Here is a 22,696-nt window from a genome sequence, read left to right on the forward strand (position 1 = left end):
TTGCATCTGACAAAAAGATTAACTATACTAAAACCTCACATTACAATAAAATGCTGCAAACTTTACATTACATCAAGCTGTCAGGAATAAATCCTCTACCAAAGAATATACATAGGTACATATATTTTTTTGTGTAATAATTAAATATGGGTATTTAAAATTATTTAAATATGTAACTGAATACAATAAATATTTGAATGTTTTAATAGTTGAAAAAATCTAAGGACTGCTCAACATAATTATGAAATAGTTTCCACTCGACCTGTCTACCGCGATACGACCTCAAACTTTAATAACAAATAATCGATTATATTAATTTTATTAGTTAGAAAAGGAAAACAAGACGTGCATCAAGGACACATCAATATCAAATATAAATTATTATATGATTGCACTCAGTACTTCAAAACATTTTGGTTTTTTGCTTTAATTGGTGGAATGTGCTCGTGATGTGGTCGTGATAATTGTTAACCTATAATGCATTACTATTTTTCCGCTTTTAATTAATTTTAATTTTAATTTCGATTATATTAATATCTAAGGCAATGCACGATTCCCATTAAAGCTTAATTATTTTACAAACGAAATTCCTGAAAAGTAAATAATAACTAAAGTAAATTGGAAACACAACATCAAACAGCACGCAAAATTTCGCTTGAATTAAGTATAATTACAATTAATTTAAAAATGAGAGATCACAGACCAAGTAACACCGGAGAGGTCGCGAACGCCTGGTAAGCGTAACTTTCGCTTTGATGTTTAATTTAAGTGACAAACAAGAAATTATAAAGAATAAAACATTTAAAAAATACCTTGCAATAAAGACATAAAATGATACAGAATATAAATTAATTCTCATAATATTTATACAAATTAATTAAAGCCTAGTAAATCTTGTACTTAGAATGACCTATAGTATATCAAGAGTATCAACTAAAAAGATTAGTGTTTGCAAAAACACGTCTTTTCAAAATTCCAGGAGAGAAGAGAACTGATCCCTCCGGAAAGGTATTATATTCAACAACAGATACATTAGATGGACCAAGTCACAAAAGACTCACATTATGTAGAAATTCTGTTTGAAAAGGTAAAACGGGAAAGCTAACAGTAAAATTTATGTCCTGCACAAACCTTAGGGATCTTGTTTATGACGAGCCGAAGGGAATAGAAAGTGCAAAGTTTAGTGTACGGTAAATATTTAAAGTAGTCTGTGGCAAGAACTATAACTTTTAGTTATGATAATTTTATGTACTTCTATTGTGTAAGATAATGTACACTTATAACATTTTTTGTTTACTGCAAAAGTTTTAAGAAAACATATTAAAGTACTTTAGTCACGGCCTTTAGTCACGGCCATAACAAAACTGCCATTTTAAATGTAGAAGAATATAATTATGAAAAAATACATGAATAAATTTCACAAGACGAAAATGGGGATCATATTGCAATATTATAAAAAAATACGTTTGCTCTAGAAATGGTTGAATTGTGATCGTTTGAAAGAAATATTTGCGTCCATTTACAAATTTGGCACATGCTCACTTTGTGCTGTATTTGACATATGAGGGACATTACAGCATCGCTTCGAGACACATTCAGCCGTTAAATTGAAGCGTGCTGGCATTACATAATCCAACGTTGGGCAATTTATATTGATACTATATATGTATATTGGATTTTTGTAATGTTTTATGTTGGATTGTACATATGGTATATTGAGCATATTGTGCTAACTAATCTTAACTAATAGTGTAAAAGAAAAATGTGAATTATTGCATAGTTTTGTTTAGTTTTAAATGAAATAAAACATTTAACTCTTATTTTTAAATATTTTATGTTTTAGTTGAGTATGTAGACTCTAATTATGCACTTAATTAACTAACTTCTAACTTCTATCGCTGTGGAAACAGATTACAACATTACTAGTGCAGATGTCCAATTGTACGTACATGCGCATAGCTTACCTATAAGCTCTTCATCCAATATACATGCAACTTGAGCTTATGCACCTCGCTTTAAGATAACTTTCGGGGTTTGCATTTGCAATTGAAATGTGCAATAAAGTCATTTAATTTACATCTGAAAGTAAAATTGCACGGGTTGCTACTGCCTTCAATTTAACTCAAATGTTAACATTTATGAAGCTAAATACACGCATAATTAAATTCAAAATTGCTTCACGTGTTTATCTTTGAAGCATATTTTATTTCAAAATCAACTTAATGAAAACTATAACTTAGTTCCGTCAAAAATATGTTAAAATAGGTATTTATTAATTAAAATTGATAGAATTTTATGATTTAGTTAAAACAGTTATATTAAAACTTGATAAAAGGATTAATTTTCAAGAATCCAAGTTTTTTGATTTTTTTTCTGAAAATTCTTTATAAAAGTTTTACTGAAGGGAATGTTGTGTTGGTCTGATATGATGTAAAACTGATTTGAGACGAAATACTAATACCATTGATAATTTATTTTTTTGAACCGAACTTTTGTTGTCCTATTCACTTTATTGAAAATAATTTGGTAATAAATATTGAGTAAAACGTTGTACTGTCTCGTTTTTTTAATCAAACATTTGCGATAAATTTGTTTATCAATACGATAAAGCAAAGATAACATACAGATAAAAATGTATTATACGATCTATAAATATAGGCGTTCCTTGTGTTTGCCAGTTATTAGGTGAGATACTAAACGCACTTGAAGCAAGCATGTTGAAAATATTTTTGTACGCAATTCTTTGGAATTGGTATGTATACATATCTCAATAACTTAACAAACTTATAAAGAAAATAACAATTTATATTTTAGTTTGTTCGCTGCAATTGTTGCTGGGGAGCAATCAGAAGAAAGAATACTCGAATGTAAAATTGGTTCAGGACGTAGAATTAAAAGAAGCGTTGATAGTCCATCACTCACCATATGCGAACCATCGCCAGGTGAACCTCTAAGTTCAGCATGGGAAACTATAATAATTCCTCAAGACAGACAATATGTATCAACACTAAATGCAATATCATGCAATCTAAATCGTGTTGAAGACCTGGACCATTTCTATTGCTACTTAGAACTGGAAAAAATTGTTCTAATCGACTTAAAGTTAACAAAATTTAATCTACTATTCGTGTCAAATAATCCACGTCTGCGTACGCTTATTCTTGATGATAATCCAATAGAATCACTTGAAAATGACGCAGAAATAACGCTTGAACATTTAAGTATGAAGAATACCAGTTTGACAAACCTACCGAATTCATCATTGAAAATATTCCAACATCTTAAAACCTTAAATATAACCGGACGTAATTTTAAAGATACACATGATAAAGTGTGTATAAAATTGGAGCACCTTGAGATGTTTAATGGTGTACCATGTCACCCAACTTTAACTCCGACTGATCAAACAATTTTGATTGAAGTACCTGAAGGAAATCCCGAAAAAAGACAAAATTCTCTCGGTACAAAATTACGACCTATGAGTATTATGATTGTTTTAATAACATCTATTTGTCTGCTCACACCTGGATATACAAAGAAATGGGCATGTTTGATTATACTACTTGCTTGTACATACTATACTAATGCAGTGACATTATTTGATCAACAAGAAATCATCGATAAAACCGACTTGCATTTCGAGTCTTTTGGAATCAGAGGACTAGATGATCTTGAATTTACATCTTTGCCAGCGTTAACACATCTGTATTTAAGTAATAATAGTTTAACTCGATTAAATATTCAATCTGAAAGCTTGACATACCTGGATGTAAAAAACAATGAAATCCAAGATGTACAAAATTATGATTTTAACGGCTTACCAAACTTGAAAGACCTTTTTCTTTCTGGAAATGCTATTAAAGAAATCAACTGGAATCTGGACTTTAATACACCTAACATCAAAAGGATTGATTTATCGCACAATCATGGATTGCGTAAGGTAATTATCACATCTCAAACCTTGGAAACTTTATCATTAGCGTATAATTTTATGGATGAAATAGTTTTGAACACACCTAATCTTTTTTTGCTTGATTTACGTAATGGCGTTTACAGTGATGGAGGCTTGCAAGGCATTTGCAAACAAAATTCACGGTTTTCTTTTAAAATTACATTTATACGGAAAGAGAATGGCACCGTTGACTTTCACAAGTGCGAAGCTATTTTTAAAGAGGAAAAGAAGCAAGAAAAAGTAACAAAATCTGAAAAATTTACTGATTATACTGAAGAACAAAACGAGACTGAAAATAATTTTGTCGGTTGTGAGTACACTACATTAAGAGTAAATATAGATGATATTGTTATAAGTATGAAGGCGTACTACAATCTTCACTTAACTTTTGGGTCTTTATTCACATACGCAATAGGATTGAGCTGTAGTCTCATCTACTTCACGCTTAAATTACGCGGTATATACAAAAACGGAAATATTTCTATTGATTTATTTATTGATGCCAAATCTTCAAAGGCAGGAATTTCGGTTACTTCTACGCGAAAATTACCAAACACTTCTTCTATACAAATGAATGATTTTACTAAAATTAAGAAAACGAATACAAAATAAAAATAATTTAAAAACTGTTACATTTATCATAAAATAATCATGTTTTTTATATAAATAGTTTAATTTAATATTAAACGAAGTAATAAATATTTTTTAAATGTTTTTGTAGTTTGTTATAGTAAACTTAAATCACTCTTTCTTTTATCGTATACCATGGAGGATAAAAGTTAGCAATTGCATGTTGTTTAGCAGTTTTATTGCTCCGCTGAGCATAATAAAATGCCCGTATTATAAGACCATCGCTAACCTAAATTAATGCACCTGAAGGTTATGAACACATTCACGGTGAACATTAACAATATTTATGAAATATAACTACAAGTTCAGACGTTAAATTAATTAAATTTACATATCTACATTCAAAATTATTAATATTTTAATATTTAATCAAAATTTTTGTGTTTTTAATTTGTGATTTAGCAATAAAGTGAATAGGTATTAAATTCAAGTGTTGTATTTACCAGTACAAGCCTTAGACTTAAATCTGATTAGCGGTGGTAACAATAACATGGTAGCAAACTTATTTCCGGACGATAATCTGTAGCCAAATTGTGCTTTCGTGTGCTTTGCCTTCCAATTCATTATATTACGTGGCTCAACAAGCTGAAGAGTAGGCACGGAACGAATGTAATTCATCATGCAACCGCCTCTTACTGTAAGTTCAAATCACTACAAATTTATTAAACCAGAGTAATTCGTAAATAATTAGTGAAGAAGTATGTGCATCCTAAGATTATTTATGTGATCAATCAAAATGTCAATGTAGGAAGATAAACCATTATTACATTCCACCAAAAACTAAAGAATAATCAAAAGAAATTAATTAAAATAATAAGTTAACTTCAACAAATTAATGATTTTTGTATATTTTGTTTTGATTTAGAAAAAGTATGCAAAGGAATTCTATAAAACCAAAATATATTATAAATAATTTACAAACTAAAATTTCCTAATTAAAAATTCCGTTGTTTCAATAGTTTATAAACAAATGTACTCTATTTTTAATGCTTAGACAATCAACTGTTGCAAAATTAATTATAAATGTAAGCGGCCAGACTTTTGATTTAATTCGACTGACTGCATTTTATCATTTAAAAGAGTTTTAAACGAAATTTAATTATTAATTGAAAAGTGGAAAGTTTTTTATTCACTTGGATAATTGAACAGCGTGGCACTCAAGACTTATAACTTTTTTTCTGGTGCAAGCGTGATGGGAGTTTTTAATTGAAAACCCTACTTTTTATCCCAGAATCTACAGCAAAGTAAAAAAAATTAATCATTTTTGAATTATCACGTAAGTATTTCAACCATAAAAGTATATTAAGTATCAAGTGGATAAATGGGTGTTTAGGCACGTGATGCTTACGCTAATTTTTCTATTTTTACAATATATCCATGTTTAGGTTTTTTATTTGAACTTTTGTATTGTGAATCTTAGAAATTCGCTCGATAGCGCATGCTATTTCATATGGCATGGCATATAAGCTCCACCCCGTGACTAAAACCCGTGACTAAAGTACTTTAATCACAGCCTTGGCCGTCGATGATTATTACTTTTTCTGTCTCAAAACTGTGGAAAATAGGCGATTTTAATAGTATTTTAATAGCATGTTAGATTATAACAGGCGTTAATTAAACTTCTTTTCATTGCTTTTCAGAGAATGTTACAAGAACTAAAAAAATATAATAGGAGAAACGTGAGAGTAATGTAAAGTACTTCGATAGAATCCACCACGTACCACAGCACGTTTGGTTTATACATGGCTTTGGTTGAACGAGGAAATTAAACAAACCAAACTTATACATTTCCCTGGAATTCTTCCCTCTAAAGGATTTTAAATGGATATTTTAAATTGAATTATTAGTTCATATTCCAGTTGAATAAAACTTCCAATACGCATTCATGAAGTATATTTTTCAAACCATACAAAAGATTAATTGATTCATTTTACCTTAAGCGAAAATTTATCGCTATGCGTAAATATATTTCGTTAATAAATATCATATTGCCATAAACAAATCAAAACGTACTCTACCCCTGCTTAAAATTATGTAATAGGTGCATAATAACAACGAGGTGGTTTGATAATGGCTACCAGAGATGATTTATAACGGGGCGCACGTACATTAAACTCTAGCAAGTATTTTGAGAACAACAATGGGATATAATTTCGGGCATATGCGCTAGTGTCAAGCATTAAATACATTAAAACGTGTAACAATAATGGGTCAAAGTGATAAAGTAGACCAACAAAAGTTTGCCGAATGATTAATGGACGTCATAAGACTTGTCGCCTATTCATCTTCTTATCATATATATGGTAAGAGGTTTTGTTTTCAAATAAATTCATTTGTAAAAATGGTTGTCATTGAAATATATATTTTTTACAGTAGTAAAGTAGTTGGTCGGTATAAGAAGTGCATCTAAATGGTTTATTGAGTATCAAGTGATAGAATAAAAGTTTTTGCCACGAGCGTAGCGAACGTTTAATCAATCGAGTGTTTAACAGTATTTAGCCATCCCTACTAATATAATAAATGCGAAAGTCCTGATGTTTGTTACACTTTTACGCAAAAACTACTTAACCGATCTTCATGAAAATTTGTACACATTTTCTTAGTGGTCCCCGAATGGTTATAGGCTACTTTTTATTTAATAAAAAATATATATTTTTTAAATAAAATAAAGAAATAGTTTAGCCAATAATACCTCTGCATCTGGCTATTTGACTACTATAACGCCATCTAGCATTCCAGCAATGAAGCTCAAACCTAAGTACTATAGTACCATCACACTGTATTACCGACAGCTACGTCAACATCAAATCCAATTGACTACACTATGGAGACTGTACACTATACTTCCATAGACTATACTTTCAGCCATTTTAAACTTCCCGCCATTCTACTTCATTGTAACTTCTTCTGTGACTACAGACGCGTACGGAAGCAACTTCATTATTTTAGATATTTGCGAGCGAAGCCGCGGGTTAAAGCTAGTGTGATTATAAATGTCGTGCTGCGCCGATACTAGCAGCAGCACTAGTTTGATTGACGGCGCACGGCATTTCATATGGTCTGTTGCTGCACAGTAGGCAAATGCGCAAGTGCAAGCTTCTCCCCGTAAATAATACCCGTGAGTAAAGTACTTTATCACATTTTGGGTCAAAAAACCGTGGAAAAACTGGCGCTTCGTAGATAGAAGTAGAAAATGAAATAAACGTTTTGTTCGTATGATTTGTGGATTATTTTATAGTAAGTAAATTATTCTGTAATTTCTTTCCCGTAAATTAATCGCATAATAAACGTAATTATAAATTATATGCATTTTACATGACAGAATTATAGCCTAATTAAACCAGAACTCCACAAATCATGCAAATTTGTGCCATTCTGGACATGAGTTGTCACTTATAAAAACGTACAATTTTATTAATGCGCAAATATCCAGCCGACCCAACTTAATACGAGCAGACAAGTGAATGCAAATGAATTCATTGCAACTGCATTTCGGTACATTTGTACGTGTGTTGGCAAATTTGCATTTTCATATTATGTGTCAGTTTGCGCGGAATCCATTAAACTAGATTTGGTTTATGTACCAATAATGTTTTATAAAAGAGCTAATGAATTGCATTCATATTATACCTATAATAAAAATTTACCACAATTTATATTTATGTTAAAATTAGTGTGAAATTATTAAGACTGGGAGTTTAAAAAAAAAGTCAATTTTTTATGTAAAAGTATAAAAAAATTATAGGTACTGGAAATATTAGAACTTTTTTTGGTTGGATATTCAACAAAATATCAAGAAATGTTATATTTTTAGATGACTAATGATAAGTTTTTTTTGTCAATAATTGTATAAATCAAGGATTATATTTATTATTGTATATTGTAATGTCTTGTCGCATTAAATGATTAATTACAAACATCAACGCAGCAAAACAAAGTGATTATTTGCAACGTAACTCTAATTCTCAAAGCTGAGGTTCAGCATCATACATAGGACATTACAACATTAAATATTTAAGAATAATTTTCCTGAATTTTCCAAAAATTTTCCATTTTTCTAAAAATAATATTCATTTGAAAAATAAAAACTCTGTGAAACAATATTTGAAAAATCTAAGACGTTGAATGCTCAATAATGAATAGGTATTTGCTAAATATTACCTAGTTTTGTTTTTTTTAATTGAAAATATTTTTACAAAATACCTGATATCAACAATTGTCCCAGAATCCTAACAAAGATCGATGCTTCCATTGTAATCCACTTTCTTTGGATGATCACTCATATCTCTTAAACACACCACACTCAACACTTGCACTTAAGAATAATAAGCAGATAACCATAATTTATAATTATTAATTTGTAAATTCTGTAAACACAGAACTAATAATTTAATAAATTCCATTCCACATAACTGTCATATAGTCTTTAATAGCCACAATAGGACAAGACGAAACAAGCAGGTCTCGTATTAGCAGAACCGGGTGTTTTTGATTACTGTGCACACCAACGTGATAGCTGGAAAGAGTTCAACAGCAAACTGCACGAGGGCGGCGTGCCTAGGCGTCGCGCTGCCGGTTTTCCCCTTCAACGAATGAAATGGTACACATTGCGCCATCTCAAGGCTTACGCTTAAAGCATTATTAATAATACAACCAATATCAGGGTATAAAACAAAATAAACAAAACTCTTTTGGATTAAACTGAAATACGAACGCAGTTTTTTTGGTAAATCTGCTTATATGCTCCTATTTTAGAATAAAACGTTTTCATTTACTGAAAAAATCAACATTTTGTCATCTAATTTTGCATTTTATCTATTAACTATGAAATTCGTGGTTTAAACATTCAATACAAGTCTGTAAGCTTGTTAAAATTGACTTAAATTTACTAAATTTACCCAAAAAATCAATTTTAAATAACTTCTTACATCAAATATAACAAACTTGCTTCACTTTACCCATAAATGGTAATCTATCATATTAAAAAGGATGCATACCGCATTAAAAATAAGTGACTTCACCAAGAGGCACAAAGTTAGCACCAAGTGATACACCAACTGCAATTTTCTTTAAGTAGAAACTTACTACATTAGAAAACTTTTCAGATAGTGCCCGTAATACTTCCAGACACGCACCGAATTTCACTCAATATTCAACAAAGAGCCAAAGTGTAATATTTAACTTTTGTGATAAATAAATATTTATCCAAAGCAGACACTGAATCATTTTATTTGTCTCACTCATAAACGAGTGTCACTTGAAAGCCAGATAAATTATATTACTGTCATTGTTGGCATACATTTGAATATGAATGTGCAGAATAAGCATCAGACTGTAAATGACAGAAACAAGTGAATATTTGTTGCAAGCATATATGTAATGCCCAATGTATCATTTTGATTATTTTACTTTACAGAAAGGTTAAAGTGTCACGCTAATAGTAATATTTTCTCGGCAACAAAGCTTTTGAAGCTCTTGACTTCATATAATTGCTTTGGTTGTTATTAATACTAATACTAATATCAAATATGCGGCTTGGTTTCGTCCGTCTAATGCCAAGCGGATAGTTAATTAGTAAATGATATGGCTTGGGGTGAGGCATTGTGGAATGATTTGGTTCGGCTACCGATCGGCCATCAATATAATACATGTTTAATTGTTACGTATACTCACTGCAATACTAAGCCAATAGCGATAATTTCCAGTTGATGTTTGTACTGCAGGATTATAGATATCGATCAAAACATTAAGCCTCCACAATCAAATTAGGTGGAAGTTTGTGGTTGAAAATTCATTAATATTATGTATTAATGTGATGTGAATCCATGTAGTACTTTACTGATAAATTGCAAAAGAAAATCTCTTGTTGTGTTGTAAAATAACCTCAATATTTGGAAGATAGAGTTTGGTTTGTAGTATAAAACTTTAAATTATAACATTACCGACTAAATATAAGTTAAAAGCTATCTGAAGCAGATGACATGACAGATTAGGTTAAGATATTAATTGTTCTATCTTTACAGTTATGGAAAGTCAACATTGGCATATTTGCATTAATAGTTGGACCAACTTTGGAGTATTGTTTTATCTCACGATTAATATTGTTGGTATTTGATGTTTCAGTTTCAAATACACGTCTGTGACGAAACTTCTTCGTGGTGATATTACCTCCTGCATCCACAGCAACAGTTGAAGAAGATCCGTTGAAACTTCGACCAGAGAAATTCTCCGGATGTGGAAGGTTTAAAAAACGTGCAATACCGATTCCCATTTTATGAAACGTGTGTGTACCAATTCTAGAATTTCTAAACCTACCCATCCTGTATTCTTGATGTTGGGCTATCATGTAGGGGAGCTATATATTTTTTGCATATATTATAACATTTATCTGATATAATAAACTTTCAATGCTGTCTTGTCCTGGAATTACAAACAGTGAACACAAAAGCAGTTCCAATATCTTGTATGTGACCAATTCTCAGCCAGTATAATTCATTTGTTTGGCAAGCACCAATTACTCCAAGGATTAGAGCAACCTATAAATAAAATTACCTTTTATCTTCTATGAAGATACGCCTATCACTTACTTTTGATGGGAGATACTTGTCATCTGGTGCATTATCTAAAAACTCTTGTATATTGTTCAGTGTGAACAAATAAGTCTTTTTAGGCTGGAAATCTTGTGATCTTCGCTGTAAGAAAGCTAAGAGTGTGGAATACTTCTCTATGTTGATCTTTTCATGTATATTCAAGGTGGTTTTCTGCATGGAAAAATGTGTCCACAGTGATGTAGGTGTATATTATGTGGATAATAATTTAAAGTAATCCAGCAGAGCTGATTCTGAGGCTGATGTAGTTCATTTGTCAACTCTCCAATTATTGAATGATTCATATGAGCTTAAATATACTTTCCTGGATTTTTCTGGTAAGATATTCATTGATACATGTGATGATTGCATTATTTGAGCCTTGTTACATGTTATCACTTCACATATTGTACAATTACTTACGCGGTTTTACCTTAAGATGCAAATTCACTTAATTTTAATTTATTGGATCTATATATTGATAGGTTATGGCGCGTTTTCAAATCTTCAACTCTGGACGCTTTGAACCGCTCAGCTGTTAAAGAATTACTACAACTTAAGTTGTTGGATTGAAGTCCAAACATGTAAAAATGTAGATTGTATCATTATTAAAATAGGTACTCATACCTAGATATTCATACTGTTGCTTCTTATACTGTTAAAAAGTAACTAGATGTAAAATTCAGATTATTTCCCTTTCTCTGCTTAAAAAAATATTCAAAATTAATATTTAGCTCTATAAACGTGATGTTAACTCCACCATATTGTCACCACATACCTATTTGTCGTGCCTTCGCATAGTTTATGAAAGTTCCAACCAGTTAAATTGCTTCGCTCGCATCTTCAACAGATTCTCATCAGTATATCAGTAATATTGCATGCCGTGGGCTGAAATTATCCCATTGCTGAGATTGCCTGGCATACTCGCAAGCAAGAGGCAGCAATTAGAACTCTCTCGGCTAATTGTGTTATACTGTCCTCAGCTTCTACAAACACGCACCACATTAATGCGTTAGAGAGACATCCTTTCATTAGGTTTGTCCTCCCATTGCACATACACCGAGTTTCATAATGTTTGGGTTTTGGGTTTCTCTCTTATTGCATGTATGTAATTTCAAGCAATTTTACTCTTATTTCTTAATTTCAATTTAAAGCTAATAATTGGCTTTAGTATCCAGAGAAATTTATACGTAACAGATAAATTTGTCAAATAGAAAATGAAATTTTAATGTATTTCAAGTTTTTACTTGATTTTTTGCTCAATTTAAGAACAATTTGTTCTACAACATCAAAACGGCTAAAATTGATCAAGTTTAAAACTTAGTGTTTATTATCTGAAGCCTCAGTTGAATGATGTTGGCAAAACCGTCAATTTTGATTTTTTTGTTACTCAATTTCTGAAGTTTTGCATGTTGTACACAACCAAATGAAATCAAAACTTCTCAACAACAAACTAAGCTTAAGCTGAACGAGTATTGGATAAATCACTTTCCTACAGCTTGTAATACTTACGAGTAGAAGGAAGCTGATAGTGTGCTGTTTAATTAAAAGTTTTCTTATACATTACAAAGAAACAAAACTTTAAGATGGTAAAACATATTAAACTAAAAAATATACATAATATCAAACGTTTTATTGATAATTATTTGATGGTATTTGTTTATTTTAAACAATTAAATTGTGTAAACCATAAATATTTGCGTTAACTAAGAACGCAAGGATAAATCGGACAAATGCAATAAAATAAGGAGCAAGTAAATGACGCAAATAAATTCTGGTAATCCGGGTAATCCGAGATGCTTACGATAAACCCAACCCAAATGAGTAAGGTTTGTGCTTATTTCGTATGGTTGTACAGTAGAATCCGTTTATTATGACTCCGCTTATATTGACCAACCGGTTATTATGACGTACCTACACTACCAAGTTTGGTTTTCATATAAAATTCTGTATAAAAAAGTCGGATATAATGACTTCGCTTACAGTGACATGTCGCTTATTATGACCCATTTTTAACAGATTATGTCCGATTATATTGACCAACATGATTCTTTACACCTCCGGTAATGTTCGTTGATACCCGACGACGTTCGACACGTGGCGAACTTTTTATATTTATTGCTACATTTCTTTTATGATTGTCAAATTACTTTTATGTATTTACTATCGGAAAGACCAAATGCTTAAATAATAAATATAAGCATTCGGGCAGCAGTACCTTGACCACGACTTAATCCGTATTTTCCATTAATCCGAATTTGGCGTGGGTCATTCGACAATCTCAATGCTTTTTAAAAAACAAGAACCGCATTAAGCAATCGTTCAATTCAAATGTTTTGAAACCGAAGAGGCTTCGAAAATCACAAGAAAATTAATTAAATGAAAAAACAAAAGCAGACAAAAATTACAGATTACTTGAAGTAAAAAATACACTTGTATGTGTTATAATGTGCTGATTATGTGCAATTTTGATTTTGATTTAATATGTATGTATATGTACATATTTACATAAAAAAGGGATTTCATTTCACAAAACGCTTTGTATGACGTCCGCTTATTATGACGTGTTTGTCAATTCCCTTCGATGTCATTATAACCGGACTCTACTGTATATGGAAGAAATTTATGCAAATGTCAACAGCACCATCGCGCAATTCAAGTAAGAAAACCCGATGAAATACGCAAAGAAATAAATGGGCGCAATATTTTTCAATAAATCGCAAATTTAACCGAATAAACACAAAACTAATTTTTCCAGAGCATAATAAATTTAAAAGTGTGATTGTAAGTTACCCAACAATTCAATAATTTTTGTTAATAAATCAAGAATTCGCAGAAATATTGATTTTTTATTGCATAGATTTATAATTGTTTACAAAATATTGATAAACTATTTAAATACGATATATTACTATAATGTTATCACTATAATTGTTTTAATATGTTATTTTAGATATTAATCATTATTCCAGGGTCCAGATAAACAGAAAGTGCAAAGTTTAGTAACTTTAAAATTATCCTGTTTGAAAGTATGAATGGAAAATGTAAAATATATCTCCTGGAGGTGAAAGTTTTGTTCCGTTGTCAAATAGTACACGTATTTTCTATGTTAAGGTTGCGAGAGAAAAAAGAGCCGAATCGTGAAAGCTTTCAAGAACCATGGCTTCACGTGCTTAACATACGCAAGCGGAAAATCTGATAAAGTTCATTCGTACTGGGATTATGTGTTTCGCGCAAACTGAATAACAAATAACAAGCACATTCAACATACTCGAATGAAACTCGTCCAAGCACTTAAAATCTGTCACCACGAACAATTAACATTACTTTTACAAGTAATTATTGTTTTATAAAAAGTGATTTTGTATATCTAAAAACTACGATGAGTTTCATGGTATTTTCTTTGCTTCCATATTAAATATCAACTAAAATAGCAAGCTGTTCAATGTTCTCTTGTTTTATTTAAAACTGTAAGCGTTGACCAGACGGTTTTAAAAATCTACAAGTAATAATTACGCATTATAAAAATATCTTCGTATAGATATCAGTTAAATTGTATACATTTCCCATCAGAACATGGTTCACTCCTGTTATACCACCAGCAAGAACTTGCAGAGGATGCTGGGCTTTCATCAATAAAAATTTCATATCCTTCGAAATTTTAACGTCTTTGAAAGGCATGGATATAAAAATAGTATAGTGTAATTTCTCAGTCTAAAACGTAGAAAATCATTGAATGATACAATTATTTATAATTATGATTATGTATTATACATATGTTGTTAAACGTTCGCCACTAGCACAGGTTAAAATGACGATAATAATGTATGACAAAATATGCACCACTGAAGACAAAATCAAATCCTTAAAAAATAAAATAAAAATTTATATTAATAAACAATTTTTTTTTAATATTAGTAGTGTGTATACCTTACTCAGTAGTTGAAATGCAATCACACTCATATTTATAGGTGTAACACACAAATGTAAGGCATATGCTTTTCCAATTGCATGGTTAGACTTTACGTTTATTCTGTAATATCAAAATTAACTATAATACCAATAATAATATGAAATAAATCAATACTTACTCCATTAAAATATTGTGATATCGCACAATTCTTCCAATTAACGCACGTCTTTCCCACTTTTTAACCTTGGGAATGCGTTGAACAATACTCTCCAAATGACTATACCTTAGAATTAACACTTCATTAAGGAATACAAACTGCGAAATATTACACATGGCAATTGCCCCTGCTGTATAAGAACTAAGACATTGACAAACCAACGCAATTGATCGCCATGGCTGATTATAAATATCAATATAAGGCAAATAGGGCGTAAAAATAAATCCACAATTACTGACTTCATCCGGCTCGCACTGATCAGTGATATAAAATACAAATGTAATCAAACATGTTACCACAAAACTCAGTATACATAAATAGATGTATTTTGTGAATAATTTGTCCAATGCTTCAACATTTCTCGCTCTTCCTAAATCAGGATCTTGAAAATCGCCTAGTTTTTTACAAATCTCATCCAATTCAGGGGAAAATGTTGTGAAATGTATGAAAATATAGGTGATTGTTTCGGTTGTTAATATAACTGCAATGTCATCAGCCACATCAAAGAATGAGAACGGATTATTACCTAAAAATAAATAAAATTTATATAAATAAATATTTTATTTTAAAAAATATTTATATACATAAATAGTGTATTATATGTCCAATTTGTCCAAAACAAAGCATATGGACGAAACACATAATTGGTATTATTTTTATATACGTAAATGTATTAATTTTATTCGGTCTTAGACCAACTGGTGCGAGAAAATTCTTTGCTGTTTGATTAAGATGAAGTTTATTGACGCCGGTGTCATAACATTTAAAAAAATTGCAGATTTTTTCAACCGGAATTTCCATTTTGATGTTTATAACTATATAATGAATTTATTAAGTGAAAAGTACGCGTGGTGAAGCTCAACTGATAAATATAAATCGTTGGAAGTATAAGAATATTAAGTATAAAGAATAAATAACAGAGCATATTATAAAATTGTGTAATTGCATCTCATTTGTCTTTCACTTATTCACTTATAAGTAAGTGGCGACACACATACACAAACAGATGTCACATGAAACACGTGGTTGGAGTGGGTGTTCTTGTTGCTTACAATAATAATCCTGCGGCCTCGAAAATTTCTTGAGATGTGCGCAGGAATCGCATGGCAATTTAACACCTGACACTTTACTTCCTTTTATAAATTTAGTCGCAATATTAACTTTTAGACAATTAGCTTCGTATTATTTTATTCAGTCAAGTAATTTGGTAATTATCTTCATATTTTCTAATATTTTGCATCTTTTGATTATTACTGAGTCTAGCTAATGTCAATATATTTTCCTATATACTCCTATACATGAAAGTTTCTTTAACTTTACAAAGTTGTAAACTCTGACGCAAAAAATGCGCAAACACAAAGTTAAGAACGCTGCAAAGTTGATTTTGCAATTAAAAATTAAATTGAATTTGAATTGAAAAGAAGCAGAACTTGAATGGAGCATGCAGAGAGCGAAGTACGTATACTTCAAGTCCAATTTCATCTAGATTAAACAACCCACAACGGGGATTCTAAGCGTTTTGTTTCTAAATCGATTTGGTGCGTGGACTTTTCAGCCATTCGGCGTTCGTTTGTGAAGACATCGGCCGAATAACCATCTTAAAGTAGGCGCAATGTTTGTACTTAGATGCCGTAATGGTGATTGAAACTCGGAGAGGAAGGGGCGCGCAATTCCCACGTTGCTTATTACTTTTGATGTTGCGATTTTGTCTTTTAGGGTGAAAATTATTAAAAAATTGTTAAAATTCGTGGATTTTTTCAATGTAAAGTGAAGGAAAAATACGTATATCCTAAAAACACGTATTAAAACATTATCAGCGCTTTCCTTATCTTTATTTTGATTAAATTGCGTTAAATTTGATTTTTTTTTTTTTAGTTTTTAGCTTTTTTTAACCATTTTTTCATTTATTTTTCACATTTTCTTTAAATAAATCTTATTATTCACTATAAATATTTAATTTTCACATATTTGACAAATCACTGGTCTAGTTTTTAATAATTTACGTTATTCCCATGTAAATATTAACATTTAAAAATTATATCAACCAAATCCAGTTATTACTGATTGTTTTATTGGCTAGTCGTCCATATAATTACAAATCCGAATATAAAACCATAAATAAATTGCCTATTTAGACGGTCCGTGTGCGTTGTTTTGAAATCACTTGATTGGAATGACCGAATTTTAATTAATTTAATTGCGCTGTTTACGCTCCGTGTTAATTAATTTAATTTATTCGTTGTGTTATATTCGACTAATTACTCGAGTTCAAAGTTGAATGGAATTAGTATGACTTGCAAAATATCACTTGAGCTTAAATAAACAGGACATTTACACTTTCATAATTTGCGCGTTTGCATTTGAAAGGTAATATCAGTAAATTATGAATTTAATTACGCCGGAAAACTTCTAGGTTCTAGAGTTCGGAAAATTAAAGTCGTTTTTATTCAGAAATTCCAAAGAGAATTGCTTGTTAACTGGTTCAATCTCGAGTTTCAATTTTTGTTTCAACTTCTAGAGTTTGCAGAAGTGGGTTTTCCAATAATCATTTACATACTAGTAATTTATTTGAGTAACATAATCATATGTTAAAAAATAAAATATAATCTTCTCTAAAGCTTTGTCTGTTTTTTATTCTATAGGGTAGATGAAGACATGACGTAAGAAAATGGCAAAAGGAAGGTTACAATAACAAGCTTGAAGATGTTCGTCTGCAGCATTCACTTTTGGTTCATTTGTACTCGACTCCGAATGTTTTCGTTACTTTCGTAGATTTGTGCCGCTTTGTCAGCGTTTTCAGCGAGTCATCACTTCAATTTTCTTCTTTTGCTCACGCTTCGCTAAAGTAAAAGTGCTTGTCTTTTATATCAATGTTCCACTCAATTCTGCACAGTCATATTATGAACTATATTATTTGTTCCCCGTAAATTTATTGATTTATTTTCCTTTTTTCCGCGTTGTTTAATTTCTGAATGCAAAATAAAAAGAGGAGGTAATTAAATGGCGTGAATAAATTGTACGTAATCCAAGATCAGTGAGATAAACCCAGTCCAAATGAGTTAGATTTGTGCTTACTTAAAACACGTTGGTGTACGTGAGTAATTTATGCAAGCGCCAGCGATACAACAGTGTGTAGCGCGTCTCAAAGAAGAAATGAGTGTAGCATTCGGATGTCTTACATTACCCTCGGCAGTGGGTGTGCAATAATTAAGCACTAAGCGTGCAGTAGCTTTAATTACCTTATGTTTCGGTTAATGACTGTGGATCTACCGATACTTTAACAGCCAAGCTGTAAAAATGCAATGAAATTTATTTATTTATGTGTATTTTTATATATTCGTGGTATTTTTTAAATAAAATAAAAGGAACTAGTGGTAAAAAGTGAAAATAAATGTTTTGTACTTTTTGTACGATTGTACGATTTTTAAAAACGTAAAATATTTTGTTTTTCAGTTTGTATTGTAATGGATGAATAATAAAACTTGGAAAAATAGATTATCTATTGTGTTATTTAAATAATTTGTGAATAACACAATTTATGGCTTTGAAATTTTGAAAATTAACATTTATTGATTTATTTATGCGTAATAAACAAAGGTAACATACTGCTACTGCTCTAGTAGTAGACTGGACGTGTCAATGAATTATGAATACAAAAAACACGCACGATTTTGGGTGTTTACCGGATAGAATACAAATGCGTGAATTTGGTACAGTGTTTTGTTACTCCTGCGGGAAGAGTGAAAACCGTATAATTCCGAATCCACACACAGCAATACAAGCTAGCAAAGCAAATCAATAACTTTACAATTTTATTTCTAGGTTTTTTTTTCTATTTTATATAAAACTAAGAAAAATACGTGCATTTGAAACTAATTATTTATCAAAGTTTTTATTTCTAACTGACTTAAAATATGTTTTATTTCTTTGGTTTTAAATTTAATTTTTTCAAAAACAAACAAAGCCGAAAGAAATTTGCAAAATATTTTTGTATAAAAACTTGTAGAAGGATTAATATAATTAGCATATATTTTTACTTGGGTGTCACCGAAATATCATAAGGAAATATCAGAAATATAATTATCTTTTTGCAAAACAAAATTAATTTGCATTAAAATAAGTTGTGGTTGCAACCGCTGCACAATTGATCGAGAAAAACAACTTGAATATAAATGAGTGTAAAGATGCACGAGTTCTTTTAGGTAATAAATTTTGTGGTTACTATTTCTCCCTGCTTGATATATTGAAACAAAAGGCCTCCGAAACTTTTTCCTTTTCCTTGCCAGACAAAAACGCTTTCTTTCTGCAATTTATTACTTCCTGAGAATCACTTCGAAAGAAATACATCATCCAATTATAGCGCTAAAGAATACCATAAAGGATTTTAAGTTTTTTTTTGTCTGTTTATATTTAAATAAATTTCACACTAGAGAAATTAATATTTAATAATTAATACCTTTGAGTCTAATCTAGTATAGATAGATGTATTATGTATTAAATAGACTATTAGCATTTAGCAAAATCGCTACACTTGCAATTTACACTGCAAATAAACATTACTTTACCCTAGATCATAGAGATTACAAATACTGAATGTGTTTGGTGGGTTTGTTTACTCTAAATGCATTCCTGCAAATAATTTATGTGCTACCTAATTCAGACATGGATAAAACACACATGCTTTAGAGGAAAAGGGTAAATTTATAAAACAAATACTTGCTTACAACCACAAAAATACTCAAATGTTGAAAACAAAACGAAAACATTCAAATGCTTCATATGGTCGGCAAATACATATGTCACTAGAAAAGGCCTATTTATCATCCTTTATAAAGGGAGACAACGTATAGATCAATGTCACAATATTATGAGATATTACGTGTTGGTCGAGCAAATTTGCGGTGGAGTTTCACAATATTTGGGCAAACATCAATTTCAATTAATTTACAAATTTGCATGCATTTTAGTAATTATTTGTTAATATAGATATTTCATACATATTCAAATATTTTTGTTAATTTTAATTTATTTAAAATTTTGTGAATCATCAAAATCATAAATCAATTTTGTACTTGTTGCGCAGTAGCTGTCGTGTTGTTACATGCAAAATATGATTCAACTTGGTTAAGTTTTTATTTTAATAGAAAAATAAATATTTATTCCTTGAATGAAAGATACAAAATATTCTTCTAACGTTAAAATATACTGCTGTATCTAATACATCACAAGCAAAATATATGTTAAATTATTCCAAGATTTTCTGCGATTCAACTTGGTGTTTTATATAAAATTATGATTTTAATTTATTTGCATTTATAATTTCTATCATTTGCATTTCGTAAAAGGCAAATTACAAATTTCTTAAAGTTCTTCTTCTTTCAGTCTTGTGATGTGATTCAGACTTCCATGAAAAACATTTTATAAAAATTCCAATTTTCCAAGTTTGCAAATTCTCACCTGGTACTATAACAGCTGCTAAAATTCCCAAAATCCAAGAAACGAATAATTTTTACATTAAAAACTCATTGATTAACACAGCATTTTTATGTAAACAATAAAATTAATTTAAATCGTTGTTTTGTTATTATGCTATAAACATAGAAACTAGAAGATTCAACAAATAAAACAGGTATCGAGATATCATGAAGATAAGACACCTGCGTTGGATATGCGTTAATAAAATACTAAAACAGGATTCCTGGCGGCATCTACACGCCAACGGAACGGGTAAATATTTAAATCAATACACCCGCACATTATTTCAAACACTCAAATACTGTGCAGTAACGATCTCTTGTGAGGGTTACAAGCGTTTTCATTTTATTCTATCTTAAAGCATTCGATTATTATTTTAGGAAACTGTTTTAGGGCGAAATTACACAGGAGTCCTGGAATATTCCAGGATATCATCCCACAGAGGACACTACCAACACCGTTGCGATGTTCCTTATTCAGAAATTTCATTTTTTTGTTAAATCGATTCAGCAAATAAATCAATTTATTAAATTTATTAAATAAACCCACAATATATGTAATTTTTTTAACTATCTATTTCGTAAAATATAATTTTTAAATTTTATAATTATAATAAAATTTTTGAATTGTTAAAAAGTAAATAATAATAAATTTAATTGTTAAAGTAAATAGAGTTTTAATATATATCCCCATTTTAAGGTCTCCGAATACTGATGAGATTACCAGTTTGTAGCAATGCAAAACGGCATTATCAAATTAATCTGTTAAATAAATACAACTGATCACACCATTATAACAGCAACAAATGTGGCATGTACAATTAGCGCGCACTAATGCTTCTACTAAAATTCCCGTTTTAATTATTCATGATTGCGAAGCGCAATTGGAATGCTATTTTATGATATTAAAACAAACAAACATTATGAATACAAATAATTAATAATATTACTATTTTAAGTAGATTTATATCATCTACAATAATTAAATAAATATTTACATAAACTAAATTTACTTTAAAAGTAATTCATAATTTATAACAAACAAAAATCAAGAAAAAGAAGTTTTAATGTAATTTTTAATAAATGTCTCTATTTTTATTTTATTTTCTTACATTTTAATATAAATAATTACATAAAAATAATAAAAACAAAACATTCTATATAACTTTTACCGAATTAATGACGTCGTAACTGTCAGTATTGAAAAAGACAATCCACACAGAAAAACTCGCATATAAAACATAATCCCAGACGAAGTGATCGTATTTTTCGGCTACCACATCTGAAAGTGATCGTCTGGCAAATCAATGCCTCTTTTTTACGGTTTTACATGCGAGTCATTCTTAATTAATGATAGTGTTAAACGCAGCATCAGCGTACATACGCTCGTGGCTCGTCGATTCGATGATTCGTTTTATTCCATTACTGCCACAAGCAGGATAATGCCATCATCGATCACTGATGAACAGATAGGGCCGGCTTAGGTAGACTAATGGAATTACATATAAACTCGGTGTAAAAAATACATTTATATACAGTGTTTCCATTAAACCAAGAATAAAATTTATCTGTTTTCATTACTTTCAATCGACGGTAAAGAAAAGTGAATACTATTGGCATTGACGGTGGAATATGCGTTAAAGGAAACACAAACACAAGAAACATTGAGAAAATTTATTATTCAACTGGGAATGAATTTAATTGCTTTCGCAGTTTACAAACGGTCGGTGGTGAAAACGATTTCTTCTTTTTAGCGAATTAGATTGCAATGTGTTTGCTAAAGAAAGCTTACTAATAAGATTTAACTTTATTTACGAGGTGATAAATGTCGTTTTCAAGGTTGTTTAAAGGTCACATTTTTAATACTAGATTTTTTTGTTTTTTTCTAATTTTTAAAAGTTTCGGTTGTTAATTTTGACTTTT

The 22,696-nt window shown here is 30.3% G+C and overlaps 3 protein-coding genes and 1 long non-coding RNA gene across 6 annotated transcripts in view; 2 read left to right on the forward strand and 2 right to left on the reverse strand.

The window, feature by feature from the left end:
- LOC135796999 (protein sidekick-like) overlaps positions 1-9,091 on the reverse strand; it is an 83,820-nt gene extending 74,729 nt beyond the window's left edge. The window contains exon 1 of the mRNA XM_065309152.1: positions 8,786-9,091. Coding sequence (XP_065165224.1) covers positions 8,786-8,834 — 49 coding nt within the window. The 5' untranslated portion in view covers positions 8,835-9,091. The remainder of the gene's footprint in view (positions 1-8,785) is intronic.
- The window catches only part of LOC135797489 (uncharacterized), a 143,046-nt gene that overhangs the window by 87,877 nt on the left and 32,473 nt on the right, over positions 1-22,696 (forward strand). The window lies entirely within an intron of this gene.
- On the forward strand, positions 2,673-6,464 carry LOC135797126 (leucine-rich repeat-containing protein egg-6-like). Of its 2 annotated transcripts, none has more exons than XM_065309331.1 (3): positions 2,673-2,752; positions 2,815-3,940; positions 6,223-6,464. In XM_065309331.1, the coding sequence occupies exons 1-3, from the start codon at positions 2,715-2,717 to the stop codon at positions 6,274-6,276; spliced, it is 1,218 nt and encodes a 405-aa protein (XP_065165403.1). In that variant the 5' UTR covers positions 2,673-2,714; the 3' UTR covers positions 6,277-6,464. The 2 variants fall into 2 exon arrangements, with proteins under 2 accessions (XP_065165403.1, XP_065165404.1); XM_065309332.1 differs by lacking the exon at positions 6,223-6,464 and adding an exon at positions 4,057-4,549.
- Positions 15,102-16,097, reverse strand: LOC135797682 (uncharacterized). Its single transcript, XR_010549612.1, has 3 exons — positions 15,884-16,097; positions 15,261-15,825; positions 15,102-15,202 (listed from the first exon to the last, which is right to left on the reverse strand). It is a non-coding gene; the product is annotated as an uncharacterized lncRNA (long non-coding RNA).

Source organism: Atheta coriaria, unplaced genomic scaffold (genome assembly GCF_025399875.1).
Source record: "Atheta coriaria isolate IRGN ID8LTWV9N9 unplaced genomic scaffold, Caltech_Dcor_3.1 hic_scaffold_8_pilon, whole genome shotgun sequence".
NCBI lineage: Eukaryota > Metazoa > Arthropoda > Insecta > Coleoptera > Staphylinidae > Dalotia > Dalotia coriaria.